General features: G+C 44.4%; 1 protein-coding gene across 1 annotated transcript; it reads right to left on the bottom strand.

The window, feature by feature from the left end:
* Window positions 1-938: 938 nt before the first annotated feature.
* LOC142209406 (lysozyme C-like) lies at window positions 939-16,995 on the bottom strand. Its single transcript, XM_075278395.1, has 4 exons — window positions 16,863-16,995; window positions 16,355-16,504; window positions 9,371-9,449; window positions 939-999 (listed from the first exon to the last, which is right to left on the bottom strand). Exons 1-4 carry the CDS (start codon window positions 16,993-16,995, stop codon window positions 939-941), a joined length of 423 nt encoding a protein of 140 aa, XP_075134496.1.
* Between the last annotated feature and the right edge of the window lie 4,899 nt (window positions 16,996-21,894).

Below are 21,894 nucleotides of genomic sequence, written 5' to 3'. Positions count from 1 at the left end.
ACAATGCTCTGTCCCAGCTAAGTGTTATCATTTCGCCTGAGGTGGCAAAATAGAAACTCGCCATTCTATACCTGCTGCCATAATAACCTGCAGCCCCAGTCAGTGTTCTTATCATGGGTTCACACTATCTGTGTATGTTATTCATGTTCATTGGCGGTGGCTCATTACTCAATTGTTATGAATAGAGATGAGCGAGTAGTTTTTGATCAAATACCTCCCCTGCATAGTTATTGGTGTACTCAGTCAAATACCACGTGATAAACGCAGTAAAAATTCAATTCCCCTCCCACCTTTCCTGGCGCTTTTTTACACCAATAACTATGCAGGGGAAGTATTCGATTGAATACTACTCGCTCATCTCTAGTTCTGAACAGTTTAGGCTTCTTGTTCGGACTACTGGATGACAACAGAAGATCTCCAGAAATTACTCTAGGGTCTCTCACTCATGACGCAACCTCTTTCCTAAACAAAATATCCCCAGTGGCAAGTTGATCTTGAAACCCCCATGTTTGATGGGCAGGTAAAGCTGATTCTCCATGGGAACAGAAATAAGAGTGGCCGACCATGTAATATATGGAGAGACTAGGTCAACTAGTGGAAGATGTGCTATCGTTTAGAGGCTGTAGACTAAGCTGTAGGATGCGCGCTTTTAATATTCATATGACCAAAAAGGACATATAGGCACAACTTGTTTATATATGGTAACCCCTTTATGGCATCGTATTACTGAGAAGTTCTTATTAATGTAGCATCCAATGGAATATGGTAATAAACTGTCCAACACTATATGAATGCGGAAGAAAAACAACCTGTATGTCTCCATATAAAGTCAAAGGCACACAGTGTACAATTAGACTGCATAGACTACAGTAGGTAGTATTATTCTGTATACCTTTATTTTTAACACAGAAATTTATCACATCTTACACTTGTGATCACTAACATCCACTGGTAAATTTACTGTTATCTTTGCCTTCACATTTTGTTGGCCAGGCATACCTGAAATTCAAAAAAGAACAAAAATAAGTACAATAAAGAAGTCATTTTATGCAGTTCTAGACAAACTTATAGTGGTTAGTGCTTTAGATCATTTTTTCTTAAGCTGTGTTTGGAGAGAGTTGAATAGAGACATCTGGAGGAAGGGGAGTACAAGCATTCACTGATATTCTGACTGTGCAGCACTGCTGTCTGGATAGGGCTGGTCTGTTTTCCAGGATGTAATTAGGAAAACCTCTTTTTGCTACCTCTAGGATAGCCCCCTTAAACATCAGGCATGGCTTTTTCAGACAGCCTTATACCATGATGCAGGATTATTGCCAAACTATATCTATTCCAAAAGGAACAGACTCCCAACTGTGGACAGCGCTGTTTCGATCTGGTTGGATCTTGTCAGCACAGCGTAGGGAAACTAGTTTGGCTAGGTGAGAGACTAGTTTCCCAGGCTTTCCCCAACTACTATCATGGTGGTCTGAGGCCCTGGCCAGGCTTCACTCCCTGCGACCGCGATTGTTACACCACAGTTCCCTGTCGTCCTCAACAGCGGCACAATGTGGGGTATTTCTGCCCCTGTGTGCTGGTAGGACAGGCGGATATTTAATTAGCCAATCAAATGCGTGGCAGGCCCTATAAGAGGGCACAAGAACCTCCCCTCTGCGTGTTTTTTTCTGTCCTGTGTGGACAGAGGACAGGTGGGAGGACTTGTGTCCTCTTAGAGAAGCTCAGCAGGATCACTCACCTCCTGAGCGGTTGTTTTCTTCTTGTCACCTTCTGTGCCCTGCGGGGAGAAGGTGCTTGTTAGCCATGTGTGGCTACCCCCCTCCCCCCCTCTCCTCCGCTTCCCCCGCTCCTTGTGACTTACCTGACATTTTGGTGAGAGTCCGGGGACTCCGCATGCCGCCTCTGGTGGCCGCTGTAAGCGCGCACTTCCGGTTTCGCCGGAAGTATCATGGCGCCATGGCAACGGCCTGGCGCTGGCGGCCGCTCACTCAGGGGAGATTCAAGCCTTATTAAAGGCCGGAAAAGACGGGGAGATGTGGGGGTAAGTGCCTGGGTTAAGGGCCTCTTGGTGGGGGGGAATATATATCTTTGCAGACCCCTGATTACAGGAGTAGTTGTCTGGGCAGGTTGCCTCACCTGCTTTGATTGTGGCTCCGCCCACTTCCAGCCAGCCAGAATTAAGAGGCTGGCTGGCTTGGTGTCAGAGACCTTCCTGCAGTATGTGCTGAAGGCGTGCGATTGTGGTGTTCATTGATCTTGAACTCTTTGCCAGTTTGCAAACTTTATTCGGATACGTCACCTCGCTGTCCGGTCTACAAGACCTGGTAAGATCTACCCTTTTTTAAAGTTGGTATGATGTCATGGTGACAGTGCTGCATGGTCTATTATCTCTCTCTGTAGGATATGTCATCCTCTACTACCCCTCCTGGGGATGGTAGGAGGAAAACCTCTTCCAAGAGGAAACATCTTTCCTGCTTCGATTGCGACACACCACTCCCTGATGGTAGGTAGTGGCTTGAAAGGTTGTGCCCTGCGGGGTACTACTGGTCCTATAACTTGCCTATTTTCAGCTATGAGTGGGCCCGTTGTCGCTCTGTGGAGCCCTCTCCCAGAGATATGATGGCCTGGGTCAAGGAGATGGTGAGTTTGGGCATCGCTTGGGTAAATAGTTTTTCCCTTGCTTGTACTCTCCTTTTTGTTTTGCAGGATGATTCCCTCAAAGGGATCCATTGCACCTTGTCTCAGCTCACCAAGAGACCATGCTCTGAGCACCGTTCCTCGTCTCTTCCCCCCTTGGGACACCTGCGGGTGGCAGAGGATGATTCCTCCGAGGACGACTCAGTCATTTCCAGCAGACCTGCGTTCCATTATGAACAAACGGGCAGGCTGCTGAAGTCCATCCGGTCTACAGTGGGCTGAGATGTTGACGGGGAAGCCTCCACGTCTGCCTCTGGGGGACATATTGCCTTCCATGCGGACGCCACGCTGACCGACCTTATGGCGCAGCAGTGGAAACAGCCAGAGAAAGGACATTTGCTTTCCAGGATCTTCAAGAGTTTGTTTCCTGTTAACACTACCCAGTGGGATTCCTGGGGGCCTCCCCCGAAGGTGGATTTGGCCGTAGCAAAGCTGTCCCGCAGAACCCTGGTGCCCTTGGAAGATGATTCAAATCTTCAGGACCCTCTGGACCGTAGGGCGGACTCCGTTCTGAAGAAGGTCTACTCAGCTTCCTCCGCGCAAGCCTCTGTGGCCATAGCCTCCTCTACGGTTGGTGACTTTTTGCGCAACCGCTTAGCCGCCTTGGAGCGGGATATAGACTCGGGTGTAGACAGAGATGAGATTCTGGCCTCTATGAAAAGAGTTCATAGGGCTGCAGATTATTTGGCGGAATCCTCCCGCCATCAATTAAAAATCTCCGCCAAATCTATGGCGTTGTCTACTGCGGCCTGTAGACCCCTTTGGCTAAAGCCTTGGCGGGCAGATTTTGCGTCTAAAGCAGCTCTCTGTGCGCTCCCCTTTGAGCCGGGAAGGGTGTTTGGCCAAAGCTTAGACGCCATTATGGAGGGATTAGCTGAAGGTAGGGGAAGGTCCCTACCTCAAGCATCCAGGGGCAGACGTGCTCCCTCTAGAGGCAGAGGTTCTTCCTCTAATTATAGACACCCTTCCCAACAACGGCGTTCTAGATATCGCCCTAGGGGAGCTGGTCGTGGCGCTTCCAAGGAGGACACCAAGAGGAAGCCTGAGTTTTGACGTGGGGCAGCTCCCTGTGGCCCCCTTCCTGTGGGAGGACGTCTTTTCTCCTTTTCCAGAGCATGGTTCACCCATATCCAAGACCCATGGGTGTTGAAGATCATACAGCACGGGTATCACATCGACTTTCATCTTCCACCTCCAGATCGGTTCGTTTCCACCCAAACTCTTCCACCTTCTCAGCAGGCCAGTCTAGAAGCCTCGGTTGCCGAATATGTTACCAAGGGCGCCCTGGAGAAGGTACCAGCCTCAGACCACGGTCTGGGAGTCTACTCCCCCGTCTTTCTGGTCCCCAAGTTCACCGGGGGCTGGAGGATGATAATAGATCTGAGGTACCTCAATCGGTTTATCAGGAAGAGGTCATTTCGAATGGAAACCGTGGATTCCGTGGCTGTGTTTCTTCAGCCAGGAGAGGTGATGGTTACTCTCGATTTGAAGGACGCCTATCTACATGTCCCCATTGCTCATTTCCACAGGAAGTTCCTCAGGATTGCCGTCACTATGGCCGGCCACAGGGAGCACTATCAATTCACAGCTCTGCCATTCGGCATCACATCCGCCCCACTGGTATTCACCAAGGTGATTGCTCCGGTCGCTGCGGCCCTCAGACTTCAGGGTCTTTTCATCGTCCCTTATCTAGACGACTGGCTACTGAAAGCTCAGTCTCCTGCTGCCCTCCTCCAGCAGCTCAACCTTGCCATCAACTTCCTACAGGAGTTAGGATTATCAATTGGGAGAAGTCCGAAATCGTTCCATCCACCCGAAGAAAATTTCTCGGATTTATAGTGGATGCAGAAGCGATGCAGATCTTCCTCTCCAGTCCAAGGAAGGAAAGAATCCAAGCCAGTGCACGATTCCTATTGCGCACTCGGCAGGTAACCATGCGGATGGATCCGCCATGAGAGTCCTGGGCCTGATGTCATCCTCGGCCAGGGCGGTCCCTTGGGCTTTATGGCATTTGCATCCCCTGCAGATGGAAGTGTTGAGAACCTGGAACAGGTCTCCACGGGGATTGCACAAGAAGATCTGCCTTTCTCCCGCTACCCGTCTTTCCCTCAGATGGTGGATACACCTGAAAGACGGAAGGTCCACGGTCCCGACAGTGTGGACCCTGTTGACAACAGATGCATCCCAGTGGGGATGGGGAGCCCATTGTCAAGACAAAACTGTACAAGGACGATGGAGATGTCCGGAGCTGGGGTCATCCAATCTCAAGGAACTCAGAGCAGTGTACCTGGCCCTAGTACACTTTGCCCCAGAATTGAAAGGCAAGTCTGTCAAAATCCGGTCAGACAATATGACGATGGTAGTCTATATAAACAAACAAGGGGACACCAGGTCACCAACCTTGCTGAGAGAGACGAATCTCATATTTGCCTGGGCGGAGAAGAATCTGGTCCAGTTATCCGCTGTTCACATAAAGGGCTCCCTGAACATAGTAGCGGATCAGCTGAGTCGGGGTATTACCGTATCAGGAGAATGGTCTCTCAATCCAGACGTATTTCAACAGATCATCCAGAGATGGGGTCTCCCGGAGGTCGATCTTATGGCTACCCGACTCAACGCCAAGGTGGGGACCTTCTGCTCTCTGTACCAGGAGGACAATCCCTTGGCGGTGGATGCCCTGTCCATCCCATGGAGGTTCAGGCTGTTTTACATATTCCCTCCAATTCCAATCATACCGAAGGTATTGATAAAAATAAGACAGGACCAAGCCTCGGGAATAGCCATAATCCCGTTCTGGCCAAAAAGGGCTTGGTTTGCTCAGCTCATACAAATGAGTCAGGGCATATATTGGAGGCTTCCCCCACTCCCAGACCTGGCAACCCAAGGAGAGCTGAGATGCCAGGATCTGAGGAGACTCAACCTGACAGCCTGGAGGTTGACCAGTCCCTATTGAGAAATAGAGGACTGTCACAAGCCGTCTTGAAGACCCTATCCAGCGCCAGAGCAGATTCGACTAACAGGAACTACCGTCGAATAGGTAACATCTTTAATGCCTGGTGTCTGCAACATCAAGTGGACTCCACCGATCCCCCTACGGAGACGATCCTGGACTTCCTTCAAGACGGACTAGACAGAGGTCTTGCTGCGGCCACACTCAAGGTACACGTAGCGGCCCTGTCCGCCTATCTGGGGAGGCGTTTGTCTCAGGATTCCTTAGTGAGCACCTTTATTAAAGGGGCAACTAGGCTGAGACCGGTGGTAAACACCCCTGTCCACCAATGGGACCTTATTCCGGTCCTGAACGCCCTATGTGGCCAGCCATTTGAACCTCTGGAAGAGGTCTCCCTCAAGTCGTTAACCGGCAAAATGGCGCTGCTATTGGCAGTCACAACTGCCAAACGCGTTAGTGAACTACAAGCTTTGTCCGCTGAGGAGCCATATACCACCTTTTTCTCTGACCATGTACAGCTTAGGTTCCTCCCTGGGTTTCGTCCCAAGGTGCCATCTGCTGTAAACAGGAACCAACTGATTTCCCTTCCAGTATTTTTTCCGTTCCCTTCTTCTGCTGAAGAAGAAAGATGGCACAAGCTGGATGTGGTTAGATGCCTGCAGATCTACTTGCAGCGCACTCGCCCCTTTAGGTGGACTGAAAAACCTGTTGGTCAGCTACACAGGGAAAAACAAGGGCGCCAAAGCCGCCAAAGCTACAATATCCCGGTGGGTTACCGAGACTATTAGAGTCGCCTATACCGCCCAAGGGCTGTCGGCTCCATCTTTCCTTCATGCCCATTCAACCAGGGCAGTGTCCACTTCACGGGCAGAAAGAAGTGCTTTGTCTGTGGACCAAATATGTGCAGCTGCCTCTTGGGCATCTGAATCCACCTTCCATTCGGCATTACCGCCTGAAGGACCAAGTGGCAGATTCCACTGCCTTTGCCCAGACCGTTTTAAGTTCGGTCATGGGTTTGTCCCACCCATCTTGGGGACCTGCTTGCTATATCCCCACATTGTGCCGCTGTTGAGGACGACAGGGAACGAGTGATTATGAAGATAATCTTGTTTCCCTTAGTCCTAACAGCGGCACAAGATTTCCCACCCTGGGAATCATATCTTATGTATAAAACTGTATATAAATGTTATGGAGGTACTTTTGTATTTACACGCAGAGGGGAGGTTCTTGTGCCCTCTTATAGGGCCTGCCACGCATTTGATTGGCTAATTAAATATCCGCCTGTCCTACCAGCACACAGGGGCAGAAATACCCCACATTGTGCCGCTGTTAGGACTAAGGGAAACAAGATTATCTTCATAATCACTCGTTTCCTCGTGGACAGAAGCTAGCATACACTTTCTGGATGATCTTTACTACCATGATGACAGATCTAACGAGGAAATCCACAAAGAGGAATTTTGCAAATAAGAACATTTTTCAACTTACTGGTTTGAGTAACAGCTTTTCTAGGTAACTAAATAAATGTTTTGAATGTGATATTTTCCTCTAAAAACTCTCCTGCTATACCTACTCATGTACTTTAAAGGGAAAAAGATCTGAATACATTCTACCTAATACCCAACTCAACTACATGCTCAAACCACCAGGAGCTATATTTTAAAATAACTTAATGTGTATTTTGATCAATCTTAAATAGTTCACACGTGAAAAAAGCCTAGCTGATTTTGGCACTGGTTTTTCAGCGTCGCTTTTTTGGACACTGTTTTTTGCATTGGACGCTGTTTTTGACGCTGTTTTTGACACTGTTTTTGACGCTTTTTCGGTCACTGTTTTTTTGAAGCTTTTTTTTGCACTACAAAAAAGTACATGATAAAAAAACGCTAGCAGTTTCAGTCGCTGTTTTTGCCAAAACAGCTGCAAAAATAAGCGACCAAAAACCGCTAGCGTTTTTTTCAGCGCCCCATAGACTCCAATTCATTTTTTTCAGGCGTTAAACGCCTGAAGAAAGGTCATGTCGCTTCTTTTTCTGCTAGCAAGCTAGCAGAAAAAAAAAAAGCTGGCAATTCACATAGGGCTACATTTTATGGAGGCTGGTTTGGCCGCGAAATCAGCTGTCAAAATCAGCATCCATGTCCCCGTGTGAACTAGCCCAATTTTATTTTACTTTTGTTTAACATTTCATGACTTTTTTTCCAAATATTGTATACTCTATGTATTGTGTTTTTTCAGGCATTTCTTTAAAAAAAAATGCCATGGAAAAACTATGCGAGAAGGTAGTCTGCTCTCCTGTCTCCCCTCCACATTCCGGTTTCAAGGACAAGTTGGTGGGCTTAGTCTATATGATGTACAGGTCAGGCCAGAAGTATGCTCTAAGACTGTGCTTGTTTTGAATTGCACCCTGTTATTTCTGGATTTGCATACAGAGATGACAGAAACTCTGATCAAGCACTGTTTTAACCCTTATCAGGGTTCAGCAGCTAAGTGCACTTTGCAGAGCTGACAGAAACTCCATTAGCCAAAGAATTGCAGTGAAGAGAAGAGAATACAGGTGGCTTGGAAAGGGACTGATGTCACCAGCACAGTCACTGCTACCAGATAGCAGAGGCGCTCTGAAACCTAGGCAACAAGCTGTAAACACTGAGTAGACATATTCTGCAGTATCTGACAAATGTAGAAATATAGATAAAGCAATACATTGCGTAAAACACTTCAGTTAGCTTAAGCTACAACTTTCAAGATGATCCTGGAGGTATGACTGCTTTAATCATATTACGTTCTGGCATGAGATGATCAGAATAAGGGCCCTCTCACAATATCTACTTTTCTGTCCATGTGCTATCTGTGAGATAAACGGACAACACACGGACCCATTACAGTCAATTGGGCCTTTAGCACGTCTGTTGTTATTCAAGGACAGAGACACCCTGAGATAAAGAAAATTGTGACATGCACTATTGTTTTCTCATTTCACCAATCATCCTGGTCATTCATGTCTATGGGTCAGTTAAAAAAAAAAACAAAAAAAACAGACAGTGCACACATGTCATGCGTGTACTGTTCAGTTTTTACAGATACATTGCTAGAGTTATAGCAGGGACCATTAGGCAGGCTCTCTCCCATTAATTCAGGAGTACCCTGCCACTTCAAATAGATTGCAGGCAGTGCCTGATGTGAATGCAGAAGCTGCTCAGATATTTATATGCATAGCCAGCAGCTCCTGTTCCTCTGTACCCCTACCTAACACTTCAAGCTGATGGGGTTACTCAGTCACATTGACAGTAGGACTACTACTGTATGTAGCATTGGGTCGATATGCTGGTTCAGACTCCCTTTAATAACTCCTCAACAGGGCTGAAAAAGTGGCACATCTTTGGTACTAACAATGTCCAGAGGTGGCAGCTCTCATAGCGCAGGACTGTGTTGATGCTTATGAAGCAGTTTCATGGCTGAATGAACATCGGACACTTCATACAAGTGAGGATTATGCCAAGAATAAGTTAGGTGATGAGGCCATGTTTCAGACAACTCATACACAAAATTTCTGCTTATTCATGGAAGTATGGAAGCCAACACAGTAGTAGAGCTTGTGATGGTAACAATAGAAAAGGACAAAACACAAAAAAAGCATCAAGAGCTCCCCTGTTCCTGTTGCATGACTTGACTTGAATATTTTTTTCCACTGGTAAGTAGAAAATGTTATATATGCTGATATTATTTACATACCAAGCGGAAATTCCATCGGGATTCTTCAAAATCCTTGCAAAGCACTGTATGTCATCGATTAGGTTTTCGTCCAAAAGCTCTGAATTAAGGAGAAGAAACATTTTGTTATTGTAGTACATTTAAAAAATATATATTTAGGTTAGAATACGTTCAGTTCACGTTTTGGATGTAGCCAAAAGGAAGGCCAAAACATGATCTAAAAAAAAACCCTTTGAGGCTGGGGCCTAACGGGCCGGAAACTCTGCGATTTTACAGTATCTGCAAAGTGGATGGGATTCATGCGAATCCCATGCCCACGTTGCGTTTGAAACCACAGCACAGACACGCTGCAATTTCCAAAACCAGCATGGTCTAGGAAATCGCAGCATGTCAATTAGATCTATGGAAACGCCAGCGGCTTTTCCGTAGATATAATGGTAACAGAAAGTCCATTGAGGAAATCTCAGTGAACTTTCTGTTCAAAGCGCAGCGAGAAGAACGGCGATGCATTGCTTTACCGCTTTAGCACTGCGTATCATCCCGTGGGGCCTTAGCCTAACTCATTCAAGGACAGACCAAATGTCTGGGGAATCATCTCCCTTAAAGAGGTCAAGTCCTTGGGCACATGTGGTTTTATATATTGCTAGAAAGCAGGCAGTGAGCTGAATTCAGTGCACCGTTGACTTTCTCGTTATGTGCCCCAGGGCTGGAGATATCCTTGCCGTTATAATGGCAACAATCTCAGCCCACTGTCAGAAGGACATTCCTGACAGTCTAGCTGGGCTAGAATGGATCAGTTAAAAAAATAGACACATTAACATTAGTTAGTGAACATTGATGTCTACATTTTATTTTTAACGGACACCTTCATAACAGAATCCAACGGTAGTGTAAACACTGCCTAAGTTTGCAGACCCTGTAGCAGCTGCTATGACTGCTATGGTAGATCTCCTCCTCTAGCTATTGTACTGTACATTAACCGGTTAAGGACCAGGCCCAAAAGTATGTTAAAGACCAGGCCTTTTTTTTCAAAACTGACATGTGTCACTTTAAATGGCAATAACTTTGAGACGGTTTAACTTACACAAATGATTTTGAGATTGTTTTTTTCGTAACACATTATACTTCATGTTAGTGGTAAATATTAATCAATATTTTTGTATTTATTTATAAAAAAAAACTAGGAAATTTGATGGAAATTTGGAAAAAATTGCAGTTTTCAAAATGTGAAATTCTCTGCTTTTCAGGCAGATAGTCATACCACCCAAATACATGAATAAATATTATCTCCCATATCTCTGCTTTATATCGGCATCATCTTTTGATTGTCTTTTAATTTATTTTGGACGTTACAAGGCTTACAAGTGTAACAGCGATTTTCTAGATTTGCAAGAAAATTCTCCAAACCAATTTTTTAGGGACCGCTTCAGTTCTGTAAGGAATTATAAAGGCCTATATAATAGAAACCCCCATAAATCACCCCATTTTCAAAACTACACCCCTCAAATTATTCAAAACAGCATTTGGGATGTTTGTTAACCCTTTAAGTTTTTCATAAGAATAAACATAATTTTAGGTGCCATGTCGCATTAGCAGAGCCCCTAGAGTACCAATACAGTGGAAACCCCCTAAAAGTGACCCCATTTTGGAAACTACACCCCCCACAGAACATATGAAAGGGTATAGTGAGCATTTTGACCCTACAGCTGTTTCACAGATTTTATTAACATTGGGGCATGAAAATGAAAAATTACTTTTTTTCCAATAAACTGTCAATTTAGCCCCAAATTTTTCATTTTCACAAGAGGATAAAGGGGAAAAAGCTCCATAAAGTTCGTTAAACAATTTCTCCTGAACACGGAAATGCCCCATATGTGGTAATAATCTGCTGTATGGGAACATGGCGGGGCTCAGAATGGAAAGAGCGCTATTTGGCTTTTGAAGGACAGATTTTGCTGGAATATTTTTCAAGTCCCATGTCGCATTTGCAGAGCCCCTAAAATATCAATATAGTGGAAACCCCCTAAAAGTGACCCCATTTTGGAAACTACACCCCTCATAGAATTTATCTAGGGGTTTGGTGAGCATTTTGGCCTCACAGCTGTTTCACAGATTTTATTAACATTGGGACGTAAAAATGAAAAATTACTTTTTTTTCACAATGTATCGTCCATTTAGCGCCATATTTTTAATTTTGCAAGTAGTTAAAGAATTAAAAGCCCCCCACAGTTTGTTACAAATTTTCTCCTGAACACGGCAATACCCCATATGTGGCCATAATCTGCTGTATGGGTACATGGTGAGGCTCAGAATGGAAAGAGAGGTATTTGGATTTTGGAGGGCAGATGTGGCTGGAATAGTTTTGAGGGGCCATGTCACATTTGCTGAGCCCCTAAAGTACCAATACAATGGAAACCCCTCAAAAGTGACCCCATTTTATAAACTACACCTGTCATGGAATGAATCAAGGGGTATTATCATTTTGTGCCTAAAATGCTTCCAAAAAATGAATGTCCAAAATGAAAATTGAAATTTTGAAAGAAATATGCCATTTCGGTGCCCAATACGTTGCACCCACTTTGTGTTGTCAGAGACCTGCACTCCTAAAACTATTAAGGGGCCATCCCGAGGGGCAAAAAAATATATATGTGGGTGTAAACTGCTGCTTGGGTACACAGCAGGGCTCAGAAGGGAAGGAGCACTGCGCTTTTTAGCTTTTGGGGTACAGATTTAGAGGGACTTTCTGGGGGCCATGTTCCTTTTGGAGAGACCTGGAGGTAACTGTAAACCCCATTTTGTAGGGGCAAGTTTAGCGTCTCTGCAAAAGTGTCATGGCATCCAAAAACCAAACCATCTGTGCTCCAAAAACCCAATAACCCTTCTGTGTCCGTCTGTGCCCTAATATCAGTTTATAACCACTTATGACATTACGTACGTTATCCCGGGTACACCAGTGTCATACATGTGTCATAAACTGTAGTTTGGGCACACAGCAGGGCCCAGAAGGGAAGGAGCGCTATTTTGGTTTCTGGAGCACAGTTTGGTTTTTGGACGTCACTTTTGCAAAGCCCCTGAATTGTCAATAAAGCGGAATCCGCAGACATGTCACCCTATTTTGGACACTAGCCCACTGATGGGATTTATCAAATGGAGTAGCGAGAATTTTTAACCCTTGAGTGTTGCATTTATTTAGTTTCCAGAAATGAAATCGCAACTGATAATGAGAAGTTAAAAATGAAAAATTTCCAGAGATTCGCCATTTCAGTACCCGATATGTTGTGCCCAACTTATGTCAGCAGAGACACTCCAAAAACTGGTAAGCGGGTGGTATCCCGGGCACAACAGCTTTCAGAGCGTTCATCTCTGATACAAGTCGGACACAACATATTACGCACTGAAATGACGGGTTCCTGGAAAAATGGTCATTTTCACCTCTCACAATCAGCTTCGTATTCATTTATGGATAATAAGTTATAGCAAAACTTGGGGGTTAAAAATGCTGTCTGTACCCCTGGATAAATCCTTCAGGGGTGTAGTTTCCAAAATAGGGTCTCATATCAGGGGATTCCACTTTACTGGCGTTTCAGCTGTGCAAAAGTGTCATGGCATCCAAAAACCAAACCGTCTGCGCTCCAAAAACCCAATAACCCTTCTGTGTCTGGCTGTGCCCTAATATCAGTTTATTCCCACATATGACATTATGTCCGTTATCCGGTGTACACCAGTGTCATACATGTGGCATACATGTGGCATAAACTGCAGTTTGGGCGCACAGCAGGGCGCAGAAGGGAAGGAGCGCGATGAGGCTTTTGGAGTACAGATTCAGATGTTTGGTATCTGGACGCCATGTCATGTTTGTAGAGCCTGTAAGGTACCAGAAAAGTGGATTCCCCAAAGGAGTGACCCCATTTTGAAAACTGCACCCCTCAAAGAATTTCTCAGGGGGTGTAGTGAGTATTAGTATCCGGACGTGACTGCACAGCGGATGGCGAAGAGGGAATGTATAAGCGGTGCGGAAAACATTGCAGACACCAAATTCCCTACTATGTCCCAGTAGCTCCTATGATTGGGGGAGTCACTCTGGGGGTCACTTCTGGTGTCTGTTCCCTCATAAGCTGTAAATCTGGGGTGTCCCCTGATATTCGCTCACACTGCTTATACATTCCCTTCCTGACGCCGCCAGTTGTATTCTAATAATTTGGCGATTTTGGGGTTTTTTGTCTTCACATTGGTAGATGCTATATTTTCTTTATTCTTTTGGTGACGTGGCCATATAAGGGCTTGTTGTTTGCGGGATGAGATGTATTTTGTAATGACACCATTTTTGGGTGCCTACAACATACTGAATACATTTTATTAACTCTTTCTTGCTGGATTTAAAAAAAAAAAAAAAAAAAAAATCAGTCCTGGCATTGAGTTGTACCCTTTAAATTTTGCGCCATGCAAAATACAAGTATAAGTATACATGTAGCCTTTATTCTGCGGGTCAGTACGGTTACGGCGATACCTCATTTATAGTATTTTTTTATGCGATACTAATTCTGCAGAACAAAAACACATTTGGGGACATAAATCAGTGATTTTTGCATCGCCATCTTCTGAGAGGCGTAACATTTTTATTTTTCTGTTGACAGTGTTGGTTGAGGGCTTATTTTTTGCGGGACAACCTGCGCTTTTTATTGGTACTGTTGTGGGGTGCATATGATTTTTTGATCACTTTTTATAGCATATTTTGTAAGGTGATATGGTGAAAAATCATTACTTCCGGCGGGTTTTTTCTGTTTTTTTTTTTCAGATGTACACCGTATACATTAAATATTATTTCAGTTTTATTGTACAGGTAGTTACGGACGCGGCGATACCAAATATGCATTGTTTTTATAAATTTTTAGTACCTTTTTTTATATAATTCATTTTGTATAGAGAAAAAGGGATTTTTGGGCTTTATAACTTTATTACTTTTTTCATACACTTTTTTTTAACTTTTTTTTTTTTTAACTTTTTCATGTGTCCATTTAGGACACTTGAATCAGTTGATGCTTTGATGAAAGCACCAACTGATTCTGTATAGTAGCTTGCAAGACACGAGCAGGACATGAGCCTGCTCGTGTCCTGCAAGCAGCAGCGGAAGTGAGACACATCGCTCACTTCCTCCATCGGTCGGCAGGATCAACCAGGTATGTGGGGGCTCCGGTAGTCTGGGGTCACTGGCCAGACCCCAGACTACCTTCTACTGACATCGGCACCCCCCGATCTCGCCGCGGGGGGTGCCGATCAGCTTCAATCTGCGGCGGATCCCTTTCGATCGCGCCGTGATGTTTCACGGCAGGATCGAAAGGGTTAAAGCGTTCAGTCGGAACTGAGTCCGACTGAACGTTGTTGAGGGGGTGGTTAGGTGTCAGTAACACCTAACTCCTGCCCTCCCCCCGCCCACATTAACATTAGTTAGTGAACATTGATGTCTACATTTTATTTTTAACGGACACCTTCATAACAGAATCCAACGGTAGTGTAAACACTGCCTAAGTTTGCAGACCCTGTAGCAGCTGCTATGACTGCTATGGTAGATCTCCTCCTCTAGCTATTGTACTGTACATTAAGACGGGCTTTATGTATTTCACTCTGCCATCTGCTGGTGCAGCAAGAACATTACATGGATGTATAGCACAGCAGTCAGCTTCCATTTCCCTTATGAACAGATAATAGAGGAAGTCTTTCTGCTTGTATCAATCTTACAATGAAAACAGTTAGTCTCTTCTGTTGCGTTTCATTTTCATCAGTTGCGGGCTACAGTACCATTTTTTTCTGCCCAATAAAAGAAAATACAAAACCGAAAAAAATATATAATTTGCTGAATATATTTCTACATATAAATCATTGTGTTAAATTCAATGCTATCCCTAAGGCTGAAGCCCCACATGGCGTAAACCAGTGGTGGCGAACCTTTTTTGAGACCGAGTGCCCAAACTGTAACCCAAAACCCAATAAATTATCGCAGCGTGCCAACATGGCAATTTAACCTTAACACTCTGTGGATCCACAATTGCAGAACCCACAAATTAGTCGTGTGAATGGGGCTTTACAGAGCTTGTACTGAGAGGTAAAGGTCTGTATACAGTTCAATCTGCCCCGCAGTGGCCCCCACACACAGTGCAATCTGCCCCACATTGGCCCCCACACACAGTACAATCTGCCCCACAGTGGCCCCCATAAAGGATTATACTTGTATACTCTACAGCAGCCTCCCTCCCCACACAGCATGAAATGGTCCACAGTAGTCTCCTTTCCACACAGCATGAAATGGTCCACAGTAGTCCCCCTCCCCACACAGCATGAAATGGCCCTCAGTAGTCTCCTTTCCACACAGCATGAAATGGTCCACAGTAGCCCCCTTCTCAGACAGTAAACACACAAATATACTTACCTGAAGGGCTGCCGGGCATCCTTTCTCCTATTCACTGCGGGCGCTGATGACTTACGTCATCACGCCTGAGCTGGTGCAGAGGTCACACTCTGTAGTCAGTGTAGGCCGTGCATACCGTGCGGCCTACTCTGACAGCTTTCAGCTGGATGTGCATTTGCACAACCAGCTGAAAGCAGCGATCGCGCACTAGCTGGAAATCATGTACCGGATTCCCGTTAGTCAGCGATCTGGGCGACCGCACGCGTGCCAGCAGAAGGGGCTCTGCGTGCCCTCCCTGGCACGCGTGCCATAGGTTCGCCATCACTGGCGTAAACAGTCACTGCAAAGTGATACTATCCACACACTGCGGAAACATACACACAGTGGGTATGATGCGATTTCCAAAAACATTACGGTTTTGGGAATCACAGTATGTCAATTATACCTGGTAGATTCCCTATAGGTATAATGGAAGCAGAAAGGTTCCCTCTGCAGACTTTTTGTGAAAAGTGCAGCGTTTTTGCTGCAGCACTTTTTCGCTGTGACCACAGTCCTTTGCCAAAATTATATTTTCTCCCTACTTATCAGTAGTGAGCGCTTACCTGAGCATTGAACTCCACACAGATTCTTTCGTCCCACCGTTTTATTATCATCACACCAGTGGAGGCAGTTTATTTGGAATATGCCATACTCGGAAGCGCTTACATGAAGTGAATTGTCATAGCCACTAATGGCATTGATCAAGCACAGATCTGGAAGTAAAGGGTAAGTGCAGGGTCAATGCGCCATTACACAGAAAACACAGATCAACTGACTACCTGGTGAGCCTGTGGTGGGATTGTGCTGAGAAACGGGAGCCAATCTGAATAGTCAGAGCTCTGATGAGACAGAAGGTAGGTTTCAGGGCTGTAATTGTATCAAGGTAAGTGACTAAAGGTAGTTGTCCAAAGAATTCAAAGTGGATGACAATGGTTGCAACTTCATTCTCTCATTTCAACTGAGTAAAACAGCTTTGGAACATAAATTGCTGCTTCACATATGACACAGATTTATATAACAAGCATACTGTAATATAAAAGTAATTTATTGATCAGAAATAATAGTACTTACAGTCACCAAGCGTATAGTTCTTTATACCAACCACTCCTGCATTGTTTAATTCCTGGATCAGTTTACATTTGTCATAAATACAGTCACAGCCTAAGACGAACAGAGAGAATATGAAAACTCGCTGCATTCCCATGATGTTCTATGAGGAGGTTTGTGCCAGGAAGAAGCTACATGTATTTATATGCCATCTACAATTGAGCAACGTAAGGTGGAGCCAAGATGTTTCTCGTAAGGAGAATTATATTAATAATGCTCAGACTTATAATACCTTGCTATTTTAAGAATATAGTATGTGCAAATAATTATATGCTATATGTTACAATGTCTCATATGCTTACTGTACTAAACCATAACTCTATTAAAAACCTTGTATCTGCTGTAAAACCAGAATGATTTCTGCCCACAATTCCCCTTACATTCACAGGAGTCCTTGTACCTCAGATATAGGCAGCTGTTTGACAGGTTCAGGAACATTGGTTATCACTATTTTGACTCCTTGACCCATCACATTTTTTTCCGTAACATTTTTCATTTCATATTCCTCAGTGGACTTTCTGCCCTTATTATACCTATATGGAAAAGCCCAGTGTTTCCGCAGTATAATGGGCATGCCACGATTTTCAAAAACGTGGGAATTTCTGAAAACACACCTTTTCCACTGCAGATTTTTTTAATGGTTAAAGAGGTTGTGCATTTATGGCCTAAGTATGTAATGGATCAGGAGGGGGCCACACGGTGGCTCAGTGGTTAGTACTGCAGTCTTGCAGCGCTGGAGTCCTGGGTTCAAATCCTGCCAAGGGCAAAAAACCATCTGCAAGGAGTTTGTATGTTCTCCCTGTGTTTGTGTGGATTTCCACCCCATATTTCAAAGACATACTGATAGGGAAAAATGTACATTGTGAGCCCTATGTGGGGCTCATAACCTACATTTACAAAAAAAAAAAAAAAAAAAAAGTATGTAGTTGATAAGATCATCTGTTTCATGCCACTTCAGACACCGGTACTATACACTGCACAGAGTCAGAAGCTCTGTTTCCTGTATAGCGGCCCCGCAGCTTTACTGTGGCTCTGGTAACAATTGACTTCAATGGGAGCTGAGCTGCAGTACCAGCACCTTTTCACTATACAGGGCACAGACTTATCGGCTAATGGCTCCCTGGAGTGTATAGTATGGGAGTTGGAAGTAGCACAGATGAGATGATCCATGCCGGGCACAACTATTGGGCCCCCACCAATCAGATGATACATAAAAGTATCAGGACAATAACTTTAATATGCCGGTTGGCATTAAAAGCACTAGTGATAAAAGGGGATTATTTGTATTCCCCATATAGAGGCCTGGAGGTATCTCTGACACTAGTGGAGTGGGTGACATTATGAGGGGCACATTGAACAATAACAGGAGCTACATGGTGATTATACTGTTGGGGCATGGGGAAATCTATCTTGTAGTAAGGGACTGATTTGACCATATTGGGACCTGATATTTAATAATTCTATATGTGTAGAAATAATTTTTGTGCTGGGAAGGACATTTGTCCTGTTGCTTGTGCCAATGATCTTTAAAGTCCCCAGAAATGCCCCTGGAAATGCCAAAGATCAGCAGTACAGTGCACTGGATTGACAGAATGTGACAGTGTTGTAGGTGCAAAATGTTACCATTTGGGGCCCTACTTTTTAATTTTTAAAGTTAGCAATTATTGTCCACTTTTGACTTAATGTAAATCATCAAGCAAGTAAATCTTATTCAGATAAGATATGAAATAAATTATGGTTAATTACAAAGCACCTTGAATAGGTTATAGGCACTGACTCATATAATAAACTGGGGCATTTCCCTGTATGACACAATATAGTAACATAGGAGTGAATTATTTGCATAAATTTCCCATTTCCCATAAGACTCAATGATAGTTAAATATAAGTTGTGTATTACAAACCATTGACTCTTTAACCACATGTCTCTTCCAATTCATCCTCATTGGACATCTTCCCAATCCCGTCCACAACATCACCAAGGCAGAACATGGCTTACCTTGTTGCTTAGGTGCAATAAGCAAAGGGATGACTATTGGATAGCTGTGATGGTAGACGCTTTCTATAAAGGTAAAATAGGGGGTTTATAGGCCTCATGTATTGATATGCAGCAAAAAAAACAAAAAAAAATACTGCTGAAAACAATGATATTTTTTTTCCACAGTGGTTTTTATGGCATTTTTGCAGTTTACCTCTGCAGACTTTCTGCTCCTGTTAAGAATGGAAATGAATGCTTACATGAACATGACATGGTCAGAATCCTCCTGAAAATCAGCAGCAGATTCTGCCATGTTTACGTGCCTTAAGTAGGGACCGCGGGCATGCGCATTTGGCTTTGCCCTAGGCCTAGAAGTTTGAAGCCAACCCCCGGAAGAAGACGTGTCAAGACCCCGTTCCTGAAGAAGATAGAGGCGGCGCTGGAGAGCTCTCTTGAGGTATTGGGGAAGCCCCCAGTGCTATTTGATCACCGGGGCCCGCTCCCAGTGCTGCGAGAGAACTCATTTGCATACCGTCGGAAAACGGTATTTTAACCAAACGGCAGGGCGGTGAAGACAACGAAAGGTAGGAGATGAATAGCCTTTCTTAAGGCTATTCTGATGTTTTAGGGAGAAAAAAAAAAGTTTGTAATGGTAGAATCCCTTTAAGTTAAAAGTAGAGTTAGATAGACATCAAACCAACAACACACAGACGTATACTGTAAAGGACAAGCTTAGAATTTGTCACCATTTTTTTTATCCATGACCTTTCTTCTGATTCCTGGAAGTGGCATGTATTTGTCCAATATATCTGGTAGTTATTAGAGCTGCGAGGACAAGGACAATAATGGTCTTCATCTTGATGTGTCTTGGAGACAGATCAGGTCTATGTAATGTCCATAAAATAGACGTCACTACCTGTTCACACTATCAGTAAATGTAAACCCCTGATGCATGTGATGCTTATACTTTATTGTTTGGATTGTTTTAGCCTAGATTTAGGCTTCTTTTTGTTCTCACATAATCTAACAGGTCTTGCTTCAAAATTGGCAAAGGTTATATAGTATAAGTGTCCCAAAAAAGTTGTCGACGCTCCTACCTAATGGTGCTATGGATTTAGTGGTGAATATCCTGGCGTCAGGTTTCCGTTAAATAGTTGGTATGAGATGACAGAACATGGGAGTGAGACGTAACACCACACATGGTGTATAGACAAGAATGATGCTGTTCCTGGAGAAATGCTGAAGTAACACAATACAGCCATTATTACAGCCCCTATACATTTCATCCTTTGTATCTAGTCAGGAAATCTATTGTTGTGGTCTAGAAATTGTCAGAATGGGAGAACCTGGACCTTCTAGTGTGATATCCATTGGTCACCTTCCTGAGGTAATTAGATTTGGAGGGAAATGTTGTGTTGTGTATCTGGGCAGATGTTTGGTTGCAGTGACGGTCTGTGATTGGCTGCCACTGCAGCCAATGTCTAATAAGTCTCAGGGAAGGTTTTACCTAGTAACAGGTCATGATTGGCTGCCGGGGTCATTGAGGTGATATTAGTAGCTTTGCAAGCAAGCAAAAGTCTTCTCAAGCCCAAGTGTTTCTTCTTTCCATGTATCTGGTGACCTGATGGACTTCTTTGGTAGGCACAACTTTCTGCCACATGTGGTTCAACTCTATTGCTGGAGTTATGAATGGAATTGTATTGCAACCCTGAGGGTGCCACGACCATCACAAAAAATTTGAGCAATGTTCAACCTTTTTGAGATTAGAAGTCACAGTCAAGGCACCCACAAGGTTGTAATGCGACCCCATTCTCTAACATGAGTTAGTTACTGTGTGGCGCTTACAATAGCACAGGTCTGCAAAAGTTTTTGTCCTTTTTTTAAGAATCACATACTTCAAATCCCCAGATTATTTTTTTCATTAAATTTTTGGATGTGTACATTGTCACTTTATTGGGAAACACTGAAATAAAGATCGTCACTAGAGATGAGCGAACAGTATTCAATATTCAATATTCAGTATTCAATATTCGTTTCGAAGAGCCGCTCAATATTCGACTATTCGAACGAATATCAAACCCCATTATAGTCTATGGGGAAAAATGCTTCGCTTCAGGGGATCCCACCATTCAACTCAGGAGAGTCACCAAGTCCACTATCACACCTCAGCAAATGATGCCAACACCCTGGAAAGCAACTGGGACAGCAGGGGACATCTAACAAGGCCAAGTCATTTTGTTATGTTGGGATCCCTGTCAGCTTGCGATATGCGCAAGCTGACTTTTTCCCATAGGAATGCATTGACCAGAGTTGATTGGCCAGTGTACAGCATTCAGCCAATCAACGCTGGTTCTGCTGGAGGAGGCGGAGTCTAAGATCCGTTCACAGCAGTTTCTATTGTGGTCCGATCTCAGATGTAGCAGTGCTGACACAGTACTGTACATCGGAGATGAAGCAGGCTGGGCGTGCACTCTGCTTGGCTGCATCTCCGGAGTAGTTGAGCTGAGCGCACGGCCCAATGCATCAGAGCTGGCCGATGTAGCAGTCCGATGCAGCAGAATTGAGTGTGACGCACTCAGCTCTGCTGCATCGGACTGCTACATCGGCCAGTTCTGCTACATCTGCCAGCTCTTCTACATCGGGCCGTGCGCTCAGCTCAACTACTCCGTAGATGCAGCCAAGCAGAGCGCACGCCCAGCTTTGCTTCATCTCCGATGTACAGTACTGTGTCAGCACTGCTACATCTGAGATCGGACCACAATGGAAACTGCTTCACAGCAGCACCTATTTAATGGAATACCATGTTGGGATCTAGGGATGAGATCATGACCATGATCATGCTGGAGACAATAATTTAAAGGGATGCTATTTAAAGGGAACCATGCTGAGAACCACGATGTCTGTTTTATTAGTCCGAGGCTAGGCCTGGTTCTGTGTAATATGCTGAACCATCTTTATTTTGGGGAGCTGTATATGTTTGCTGACTGCATTAGACACTTTAACCTGTAGTCTATATAC

Source organism: Leptodactylus fuscus, chromosome 6 (genome assembly GCF_031893055.1).
Source record: "Leptodactylus fuscus isolate aLepFus1 chromosome 6, aLepFus1.hap2, whole genome shotgun sequence".
NCBI classification, from domain to species: domain Eukaryota; kingdom Metazoa; phylum Chordata; class Amphibia; order Anura; family Leptodactylidae; genus Leptodactylus; species Leptodactylus fuscus.
This window is presented reverse-complemented; position numbering and strand designations above follow the sequence as displayed.